This window comes from Malaya genurostris, chromosome 2 (genome assembly GCF_030247185.1).
Source record: "Malaya genurostris strain Urasoe2022 chromosome 2, Malgen_1.1, whole genome shotgun sequence".
Lineage (NCBI taxonomy): Eukaryota > Metazoa > Arthropoda > Insecta > Diptera > Culicidae > Malaya > Malaya genurostris.
The window spans coordinates 122,521,218-122,533,867 of NC_080571.1; the positions used below are offsets into that span (position 1 = coordinate 122,521,218).

The 12,650-nt window shown below is 34.3% G+C and overlaps 1 protein-coding gene across 3 annotated transcripts in view; it reads left to right on the forward strand.

Moving 5' to 3' along the window:
• LOC131430270 (uncharacterized) overlaps positions 1-11,806 on the forward strand; it is a 65,701-nt gene extending 53,895 nt beyond the window's left edge. For all 3 annotated transcript variants that reach the window (XM_058595099.1, XM_058595100.1, XM_058595098.1), the window contains exons 4-5: positions 10,366-10,517; positions 11,481-11,806. In XM_058595099.1, the coding sequence (XP_058451082.1) occupies positions 10,366-10,517; positions 11,481-11,727 (399 nt within the window). In that variant the 3' untranslated portion in view covers positions 11,728-11,806. The remainder of the gene's footprint in view (positions 1-10,365; positions 10,518-11,480) is intronic.
• The last annotated feature ends 844 nt before the right edge of the window (positions 11,807-12,650 follow it).

The window sequence follows — 12,650 nt, forward strand, 5'->3', positions numbered from 1 at the left end:
AATATGAGTATTTTCGGGACGGGTTTGATGAGTATATACCGGCAAATTATGTTTGAAAGCGCTTCAAAAATCAAAATGGTGAGTTCAGTTTTATCGGTATTCTTTGACGATATTACGGTCAAGCACTTATGCAACTTGTTGCGCGCCAAACATCAAACGTAGATCTAGCAAGCATTGGCGACTTTTTAAGTGGAAAATTCCATTGTCCATACAAGACAACTTCATGGATTTTCCCCACTTTTCCAGCAAGTTTTCCAAATTTTTTTGATGTACGAACCCGGTGGGGGTAAAAACTAATCAAACAAAAAAAGAATCATGTAAATCCGTCCATCCGTTCTTACGTGATGCGATTACAAAGAATGATCTCTGCTTTTATATATATATATATATATATATATATATATATATATATATATATATATATATATATATATATATATATATATATATATATATATATATATATATATATATATATATATATATATATATATATATATATATATATATATATATATATATATATATATATATATATATATATATATATATATATATATATATATATATATATATATATATATATATATATATATACTAGCTGGCCCGTTGAACTTCGTCTCGCCTGAAATTATTTTTTTAAATTTGTGTTTTCGGACAGCAGAGTTGTCAAACATTAATGTTTCTTTCCATTATTTTACTGATTACTTGGCTTACAATAAACTAATTACGACAAATTCATATCCAACATCATGAATTATTGTGGATATGTTCAATGCTTTTGTTACGCAAAAACTAAACAAATGCACCAATTGCCATCTCATCCTTCGAGTCAGTGTATTGAACAGAGATTGTATATCTCTCTCAAACTAAAGATTTGACATGTGGGATGATGGATTTGATTGAATCATATCTGACTGGTCGTAGTATGACCGTGAAAATTGGCGACTGCGTTACTCCATCATTCATCGTGAGCTCTGGCATTCCTCATCTGGAAGCCATCTAGGACTATTCATATTTCTGCTATATCTAAAAGATCTAAATTTCGCATGCAATGCATGAAGCTATCATTCGCCTACGATTTCAAACTGTTTCATCTCATCAAATATCTGAAAGACTCAAACTTCTTGCAGTCACAGTTGGATGTATTTTTTAACTGGTGCAACGTCAACAGAATGGTTATAAACGCCTTCAAATGTTTCGTTATCTCCTTCTCTCGTAAACGAACCACGATCATGTATGATTACACTATTTCGCAAGCTGTACTAAAACGGAAGACATCAATTAAAGATCTAGGAGTGTTATTGGATTCAAAACTTAGTTTCAAAGATCACATAGAATCTCTAAAGCATTAAAGATGCTAGGATTCATCTTTCGCATCTCAAAAAATTTCAATAACATATACTGCCTGAAATCGTTATATTGCGCTCTAGTTCGTTCTACACTGGAGTATGTGCTGTTGTTGTTTGGGCACCATATTACCAAACTGATAAGCTGCGCATTGAAACTGTTCAGCGCAAGTTCATTCGTTTTGCTTTGCGTCGCCTGCCCTGGAGAGATCCATTTAATCTTCCAAGCTACGAAAGCTCGTTGTAGGCTCATACACTTCGATTTGCTTTCTGTCCGCCGTGATACACAAAAAGCTGTTTTCGTCGCGGACCACATCCAATGTCGAATTGATAGTGCAGATCTCCTACAACAGCTAAGTTTTGACATTCTTCGGCGTAATTTGCGGTTTAATCCCTTTCTCAGAATTCCTCGTGCTAGAACTAACTATGGCTTCAATGAACCGTTTTCGAGTATGTGCCGCGTATACGCAATACTTGCTCTGATGAATTTGATTTCAATTTATCTCGTAACACCATTAAAACCCGTTATCTCCGAATCTTTTCCCGCTAGTTTTATTTACATAAGTTAGACGGTATGAATAGTTGTTAGTTAGCTTTGTAGTTTAAATAAGGGTAACTAAAGATTTCGTTATGTATCATTTGGTCAAATGTTATCTGTTGATACAAAAGATGAGAAGGTTTTATGCCGGCTGGAGAAGGAGAACCAAAATCTCAGCTCCAGCAGGCTTTTCCCTTGCTCCTAAATAAACAAATAAACAAATCCATCTGTTAAGGATGAAAAAGAGATGACCAAGATAAATACTTTAAATTGACCCCACAATACTTTCCAAAAGCAGCCCTCGGGGATGGTTGTTTGTCATTGAATGTTAAGACTTATTTGTACTGAAGACGTTTAAAAATTTAATAGCAAATCCTTAGGGATTATCGAAAGTAATAAACTAATTTTGAACGGTTGTCCATAACTTGCTTCACCGCTAGTGATAGTGATTTAGTCGTGTTTGATGAATGTTCGTAGCAGGATAATGACAGGATCAATTTTCGATTAACGAATTAGCGATAAAATGAAAAATACTTGGACATTCGAAAGTTCAAATTACCCTTTTATTAAATACTAGCTGACCCGTCGAACTTCGTCTCGCCTGAGAGTTGTCAAACGTTGATGTTTTTTTCCATTATTTTACTGTTTACTTGGCTTACAATAAACGAATTACAAAAAATTCATATCCAACACATTAACTTCGTCCCGAAGAAGAATTATCATCAAGAATTATTGTGGATATGTTCAATGCTTTTGTTACGCAAAAACTAAACAAATGCACCGATTGCCATCTCATCCTCCGAGTCAGTGTATTGAACAGAGATTGTAGATCTCTCTCAAACTAAAGATTTGACATGTGGGATGATGGATGGGATTGAATCATATCTAACTGGTCGTAGTATGACCGTGAGAATTGGCGACTGCGTTACTCTATCATTCATCGTGAGCTCTGGCTTTCCTCAGGGAAGCCATCTAGGACCATTCATATTTCTGCTATATCTAAATGATCTGAATTTCGCATTGCAATGCATGAAGCTATCATTCGCCGACGATTTCAAGCTGTTCAATCTCATCAAATATCTGAAAGACTCAAACTTCTTGCAGTCACAGTTGGATGTATTTTCTAATTGGTGCAACGTCAACAGAATGGTTATTAACGCCTTCAAATGCTTCGTTATCTCCTTCTCTCGTAAACGAACCACGATCATGTATGATTACACTATTTCGCAAGCTGTACTAAAACGGGAGACATCAATTAAGGATCTAGGAGTGTTATTGGATTCAAAACTTAGTTTCAAAGATTACATAGAATATACCCTCTCTAAAGCATTAAAGATGCTAGGATTCATCTTTCGCATCTCAAAAAATTTCAACAACATAAATCTTTACATTGCGCTCCAGTTCGCGAGTATGTTGTTGTTGTTTGGGCACCATATTATCAAACAGATAAGCTACGCATTAAAACTGTTCAGTGCAAGTTCATTCGTTTTGCTTTGCGTCGCCTGTCCTGGAGAGATCCATTGAATCTTCCGCGCTACGAAAATTGTTTTGCTATCTGTCCGCCGAGATACACAAAAAGCTGTTTTTGTCTCGGACCTCATCCAATCTCGAATTGATAGTGCAGATCTCCTACAACAGCTAAGTTTTGACATTCTTCGGCGTAATTCGTGGTTTAATTCCTTTCTCAGAATTCCTCGTGCTAGAACTAACTATGGCTTCATTGAGCCGTTTTCGAGTATATGTCGTATAGTATAGTATAGTTCAATACTTGCTATGATGGATTTAATTTTAATTTATCTCGTAACGCCATTAAAACCCGTTTTCTCCAAATCTTTTCCCGCTAGTTTTATTAGGATAATTAGTCAATATGAATAGTTGTTAGTTAGCTTTGTAGTTTAAATAAGGGTAATTAAAGATTTCTTTATGTATCATTTGGTCAAATATTATCTGTTGATACAAAAGATGAGAAAGTTTTATGCCTGCTGTAGAAGGAGAACCAAAAACTCAGCTCCAGCAGGCTTTTCCCTTGCTCCTAAATCAACAAATAAACAAATTAACAGATGGATGAAAAAGAGATGACCAAGATAAATACTTTAAATTGACCCCACAAATTTCCAAAAGCAGCCTTCGGGGATTGTTGTTTGTCATTGAATGTTAAGACTTATTTGTACTGAAGACATTTAAAAATTTAATAGCAAATCCTTAGGGAATCGAAAGTAATAAACTAATTTTGAACGGTTGTCCATAACCTGCTTCACGCTAGTGAAGTCGTGTTTGATGAATGTTCGTAGCAGGATAATGACAGGATCAATTTTCGATTAACGAATTAGCGATAAAATGAGAAATACTTGGACATTCGAAAGTTCAAATTACCCTTTTATTAAATATTGTGACCATTAACTTTGACATGAACGCTGGATTCGTTCAAGAATTGTATCAAAAGGCCTTTCATTCGTCGAGTCACCACATCGGTTTGCTTAGTATTCAGTCCTGAGAATCAATATTCTGTTCTAGCGGAGTGAACATGAGGAGTGATTATACCAGTATTCTTCTTATCGTTGTATAATGTATAATGTATAAAACAGAAGATCTCACAACTAATGGTTCTTACATGCCACGATTTCTCCTTCAGATATGATATTCACGATTCGCATATGGTAATTCGTTAAGTAATCCAAAGTTCGGAAAATGAAATGATTTATCTTAAGCAGCTTACAAATGTCATGAATACCATCCGTTTTGAAGGAAACCACTCTTGAAAACTCACCCGAATCGGCTGAAAAAACTTTCATCTGAAAATATTTTCATCTGAACTCATTATTTCAACAGCAGAATCCTATCATTAATACGTAAAAAAATCGTTACATAATTTGATTTGTTCAACTCACGCCCACGATTGCCAACATAATTCATCTGACTACATCTACTGTAAATGACATTAGAACTTGTGCTTCTGTTTACGCTATAGCTAAAACAGTCATTTGGCAAGTAATGATTTTGATACCCTATTAAGCACGTGTTTCCAAATGACGAATCAATCATGCATGTAAAATCTCCACGCAAATCTACTCGTTGCGCGCCAAACGATTTTCCAAAGATCTAGTATTCATTTCTTCAACGGCGAAATACTGAGCATCTCCTTGCGCGCCAAACATTAATTGTAGATCTAGCAATCATTGGCAACTTTTTCAGTGGAAAATTCCATTGTCCATACAAAACAACTTTATTGGTTTTTCCCACTTTTCCGGTAAGTTTTCCTAATTTTTTTGATGTACGAACCCGGTGGGGGTAAAAACTGATCAAACAAAAAAAAAGCATCTCAATCCGTCCATCCGTTCTTACGTGATGCGATTACAAAGAATGATCTCTGCATCTTTATATATATAGATTGTGTCCATTAACTTTGACATGAACGCTGGATTCGTTCAAGAATTGTATCAAAAGGTCTCTCATTCGTCGAGCCACCACATCGTTTTTCTTAGTATTCAGTCCTGAGAATCAATATTCTGTTCTAGCGGAGTGAACATGAGGAGTGATTATACCAGTATTCTTCTTATCGTTAAAGCCAATGTATAAAACAGCAGATCTCACAACTAATGGTTCTTACATGCCACGATTTCTCCTTCAGATATGATATTCACGATTCCCATATAGTAATGCGTCAAATAATCCGGAAGTTCGGAAAATGAAATGATTTGACTTAAGCAGCTTACAAATGTCATGAATACCATCCGTTTTGAAGTAAACCACTCTTGAAAACTCACCCGAATCGGCTGAACAAACTTCAGCATGCTAAATGCAAGGAACATATATTTTCATCTGAACTCATTATTTCAACAGCAGAATCCTATCATTGATACGTAAAAAAATCGTTACATACTTTTATTTGTTCAACTCACGCCCACGATGGCCAACATAATCGTCATCTAACTACATCTACTGGTAAATGACATTAGAACTTGTGCTTCTGTTTACGGTATAGCTAAAACAGTAATTTGGCAAGTAATGATTTTGATACCCACGATAAGCACGTGTTTCCAAATGACGAATCAATCATGCATGTAAAATCTCCACCCAAATCTACTCGTTGCGCGCCAAAAGATTCTTTCAACGATCTAGTATTCCTTTCTTCGACGGCCAAACACTTATGCAACTCGTTATGCGCCAAACACCTATCAATGATCTAGCAATCATTTGCGACTTTTTCAGTGGAAAATTCCATTGTCCATACAAAATAACTTTATTGGTTTTTCCCACTTTTCCGGTAAGTTTTCCTAATTTTTTTGATGTACGAACCCGGTGGGGGTAAAAACTGATCAAACAAAAAAAAAAAAGCATCTCAATCCGTCCATCCGTTCTTACGTGATGCGATTACAAAGAATGATCTCTGCATTTTTATATATATAAATATATAAATATATAAATATATAGATATACTAGCTGACCCATCGAACTTCGTCTCGCCCGTTTTTTTTAATTTATGTTTTCGGACAGTAGAATTGTCAAACGTTATGCTGTTAATGTATATTTCCATTATTTTACTGATCACTTGGCTGCGATGAATTCATAAAAAAATTGTGAATATGTTAAAAGCTTTTGTTACGCAAAAATAAAGCGAATGCACCGCGAATCATCTTTTGAGTCAGTGCATCGAATAGCGATTGTTGATCTCTCTCAGACTATGGTTTCGACATATGGAATAAAAAGTGAAGCAAAAATAACTGAGATGACTACTTTAAATTGATTAGAACAAATTTACAAAAGCTGCCCTCGCGACTTGTAGTTCGTCACTTCTCGCTAGTCTGGTGATATTATTTAATCGTGTTTGATGAATGTTCGTAGCGTGACAATCACAGGAAAAAATTTCCATTAACAATTTAGCGATAAAACTTTATTTTTACTTTTAATGTATGACTTCTGGTCAGTCAGTAACTATTTAGTAAATTTTTTGGTGTGGGGGAGTGCGGTGGGCAAAAAAAAATAAAAATTTTAACATATCAGAGACTCGGATGTTTCGCATCGCTAAGTTCGACTCCTCTGGTAGACGGTAAAAGTTTAGATGCGAGAAATCTTCTTCTTACTTAAATGAACCTTGTTATGTCGAATTTTCCGCACTTTATCTTCAAATCCTTACTCCTCCTTGAGTACTATGGTTAGTTTGATATTGTTAAAAAATCGAATGATAAAATGAGTAATTCTTGGACATTCGAAAGTTCAAGTTACCATTCTTTTAAATATTTTATCCATTAACTTTTACATGAACACTGCATTCGTTTAATAGTTTTATATAGTCATCTCATTAGTCAACACCACATAATTTTGTTTAGTACCCCACCTACAATTAATGAATGGTGGAGTTCGGCATTGAGAATCTATATCAGAAAGTTTTATATGAAAATAATGTGCAGTTCTTCTGTTATAGAGGAGTGAAGCTGAGGAGTGATTGTACCAGTATGCAGCTTATCGTTCGAGTCAATGCATAAAATCTCACAACTAATGGTTTTCAATCCATCAGAATTTACCCGACGCGAACGAACTTCAGCATGCTAAATTCAAAGCAAACCTCTATGATTGATCTCATTATTTAAACAGCAGCATCTTATCATTGATTCGTACGAAAATCGTTCTATTTATAAGGTGATTTGTTTAACTCACGCCTACGATGGCCAACAATAAACAACTAACTGATTACATTGCACACAATGCATCTTCTGGTAAACAGTATCAGAACTTTTGATCATGTTCACGGTATAGCTAGAACACTCATATGCGTTCCATCATTGAATCATTTGGCAATCAATAATGTTGATACCCAATTAAGCACGTGGCTCGAAATGACGAACCACATGAATTCACACAAAACAACTCGTTGCGCGCCAAATCATTCTTTCAACGATCTAGTATTCCTTTCTTCGACGGCCAAACACTTATGCAACTCGTTATGCGCTGATCTAGCAATCATTGGCGACTTTTTCAGTGGAAAATTCCATTGTCCATACAAAATAACTTTATTGGTTTTTCCCACTTTTCCGGTAAGTTTTCCTAATTTTTTTGATGTACGAACCCGGTGGGGGTAAAAACTGATCAAACAAAAAAAAAGCATCTCAATCCGTCCATCCGTTCTTACGTGATGCGATTACAAAGAATGATCTCTGCATTTTTATATATATAGATAGATATATAGATGTAGATATATATATATATATATATATATATATATATATATATATATATATATATATATATATATATATATATATATATATATATATATATATATATATATATATATATATATATATATATATATATATAGCACAATATAACACTTATACTTATAATATAATATAATATAATATAAAATAATATAATATAATATAATATAATATAATATAATACAATATAATATGATATAATGCAATGCAGTATAATACCATACAACATAACAAAATATAGTATAATAAGATAATATATGAAATAATATGCTATGATACAATCTATAACAGTTGCTTTCGCAGTGTAAGTTATGCTCTTCTTTCGTCGCAGTTTTGAAGGAAATATAATATTTCTTTTTTAATAATAATAATAATAATAATAATAATAATAATAATAATAATAATAATAATAATAATAATAATAATAATAATAATAATAATAACAACAACAATATATAATACAATGTAATATAATTCAATTCAATATATAACAAATAATGCAACAAACAACTTGTTGCAATATACTATGATATAGCACTTTAGGATGGGCTTCAAACTACAATCCATTTCGCACCCTCTCATTCTGCTACTAACGCAGAAGGCGATAGCACCCAGTCGACGCCGTTCTATTGACCAAATGTCATCATAGACGCTCGGGGAGGCATGAGATAGGAACTTGTGAGGACTTAGTTATCTCACCATTTGACGATCAGTTCGAGGTCTCGGAAATAGTGGTCAAAAATAACGTCTCATAGACTGCTATTGACTTTTGTTCGGATGCGACTTTCGGTTTCGGAATAACAGAGTGAAGTGTTTTTAAAAAAAAATGTAAAAGAAAACGAACAATTCCTATATACGTAACTCAAAACATTTTGTAAATTGGAACGGATATACTTGTGTATGCTCATAAAATTTTATATTCTTATTCAAGATTCAATTAAGAGCGTTTTAAAGAATCCATTAGCAATATTTATGAAAATATGAATTATATGAGAAAAGCATCATTACACCACTAGGTGGATTAAACAGGTTTTTTTGCAATATTTTCATTTTCAACTTGTATTAAAATCATCAATCGATGCTGATTTGATGAGTATCGTTTTAAAATAATTTACAAGCGTTTGGAAAATGGTAAACAATCCGTTCCGTGATATTTTATGAGATGTTTAAATATAAAAACCGAAGATCGTTTTAACAAGTGTATACATACAAGTAGAGTTATTAAAATTAAATATTGCTAAAGCTGCGCTAGTCAATCAAAATCTGAGTACTTTAAATATCCCAACATTTTTCTGTGCTCATTTTTCGCAGGGATGTTCGAGTTCCACAAACTCAAATTCAAATCAAAGGGTTTATACATACAAAGTTCCTAAATTCCATTCGAATCCGACTTCCGGTACCGGAATTTCTGGATAATATGCGCAACAAAAATAGGAATCAAATATAAATTCAAATAAGCTAACTATCGTTTTCCTTTATCATTATCGTAGACGAATTTCGCGCTAAATCGTATTCGCAGTTGGTTATATATAATTTAAATAAATAAGTTATATATTTTATTCGTTTTGAGGTCGGTTACACATGAGCTTTCAGATTGCGAACGTAGGGTGCAAATAATGAGTTCTTATTATCTACCAAGATAAATCCTGACAATTTCATCACCCCACTAACACCACTCCTTTCCTGTAGCACTTGTGGTGATGCAGAGAATTTTTCTGTCATTAGTAGCAACAAGTATTGAACTAACATTCCTCCCCTTGCTACAGTGACATGCATTGGCGATGAATTCGATAAACCCAGTTTCCACCCCAACAGCTGTTAAACCGTTTGTTTGAAGCTAGTTTCGAACCTAGTTTTAACGTTGATAAACTGAGTCAGTTTCGAACCTGGTTTTTTATATCAGGTTTCGTGGAAAGTGTTTATTTGATGAAACTACCCTGTGTCAGTTTCAGTTTTCTCAAGCGTAAACGACATAAGTCAGTTAATGTTGCACGTTGAGCAATATGTAATTTCAACTGATTTCTGATCAATTACGGGAAACTCATGGGCGGTCAACTGAGCTAAGCTGATATTGACAACATGAATAAAACTATTTAGTAGTCAAATGTTTTGACATAACACTATTTTGGTACATACAACATACAAATACAAAAATACGATGATAATGATTTAACAGTAGCAACCAATAGGTGTTTCTAAACGGTTTCGTGTAAACTTGATCTTGTTGGTTTAACCATCCTATTATTTTTGATTATGCTTTCAGTTCACATACGACTACTCAGCTCACATCATGGATCTAGGACCAACCGGTTGGGTCGACGTGGATGTAGCAACGACAACTTTCCAGTCTGAGTTTATTATCAATCTCGACAATTTCTTCATATATTTAGGAGATTTCAGGTTGACGGACATGGGGTAAGTGTGTTTTTGACGTCGATTTATTTATTTCATGGTAAATAAATTTTTTACCGACCTTCAAGAAGTGTATGTCTCCAATAAATTGATCGTAGCGGACAGGTTTTTTATCATATTACGAAAATTACAATGAGAGTGGATGATATCCCTAAATTGTTTCGTCTAGAGTTACCTTTAAGGTTTTATATAATGTGAAAGCGTAACATCCACCATGCTGCATATTTTCCATAGAGAAAGCTTCAAACCTAAAACACATTCCAGTCGAAGAAAAGTTTATTTCCCTTGCCCTCTGGTTATTCAATGCAACACTTTGCCAACCGTGATGGCGAAACAGCGTATGTATAGAAGAAAAATTTGTATTTTTTTTTTCAAAGGAATGAATAATTTTCACATATGTTGAATATATTTTTGAGATACATTTTCAAAAGCGATAACTATTTTCACGGTCGGTTTTGACTTCAGCAGCCGGACTTATATTCGGCTTGGGCCGGTCTATCGACTTTTCATTCCGTAGGGACATGATTTCAATCTTGTATAGCTATAAATGTGTACAATAAAAATGAACTACACTAAATGCTTAGCTAACAGCATCAAAGATAAAGTTATTTGAGAAAATCGAGGCTGGGACGAGAAAATGTTATGACAAAAGTTTTCTTCGTTCGCTTGTCTGATAATTTTCACTTTCAACTGAACACGAGCTGGCGGTACGAATGATATCTCATATCACTTTATTAGAGCGCCAGAGTGAAGTGTTGAGAGATAGGATATGGCAGTTTTTTTTATTTCCTTCGCTTTTTTCCTGATTCATTTCCCACGTAGCTCTCCGGCTTCCGGAGCAAGAAAGAAAAGCGCGGATAGGGCACACAAAAAGGCAGACCCCTCCATCAGAAGTGTGGATTTTCTTCATTTTTTATAATCTAAACAATTTTATTTTCATTCTACTTTTTTCATTTTCCCCTACAGTTCGTTAAACATCCGTTTCCGTGGCAACGTATTGGTGGACTGGTTGACCAACATATTTGTCAGTATCATCACAACTGTTTTCAACAACACCATCAGAAATGTGGTTTCAAACACGATGCGCGAGTTTATTCAGGCTACTCTGGACGAGATGAATGCCCGTATCCAGGCCCAGGGGCGTGTTATGAATGAGCAAGATATGTTTCAGTTCGCTCAGCAATTGAAGTTTGTGCTCCAGGGTTCCGCTTGAAGGATGCTGTTAATAGGCAGCGATAGTTGGTTGCAACTTGAAATTAATTTTCGAAAATATTAAAAATTGTTCAAAATCAGGTGATGGTCATTATTCCAGGAATCGTCGTTCTTCCAGATTATGTTTTGAGTGTTGTTTTCAATGCTTTTTGCTCGTAAAATAAATTGTTTGATCCAAAAAATGGTACATTGAAGCCCAATATAACAAATGATTGTATTAGCAATCATTGAGGTTGAAGCAGTCTCCCTAGAAGGATTTCAGGACAATATAAAGTATAATTTTTAATGTTACTTTCGCTCTTTATTCAAAGATCTATTCTGGATATGGTCAATACGAATAACTGTACAATGGGACGCCTCGCCCTCTGTGAGTGATAAGTTTTTGATCGAATATCTTTTATTGTACCTAACCCAAACAACAAAATTTTTTCTCCGTGTTATCGAAAACATGATCAGGAATTTGTGATTCTATTTTCAACAGTGTGAGAATAACTCCAAAACTAAGTTTTCTAAAATATTTGGAAACAGTGAGTTTCTTCTAGTGCGTTAGACAGAGCTGAACGTCGTTATGAGGTATTTCCACAAACATCAGTAACAACAAACCTTTTGCATGGTGTAGAAACCTCAAACGCTCAGGTCGCAGCTTTCATTCACATTTCGGACGTCGTGGCCAGCAGTCGCCTTCAACTAGCAGCAGTAGAGAACTGATTTTTTTAAATAAATTCTAAAAATAAATTCAGAACCTGGATTCTGGTCCATTTGAATTTTGAACTTAATTTCATATTTCGAATTTCGTTCCAGATTATAGGTTCAGAATCAAAACCTATGACTCTGGAACTTAGTCCTAATTTTAGTATTAGAACTGGCTTCTTGACTAGATTTTGGAACTGAATTTAGTTCCTTAATTTATGTTCAGGATTTCAG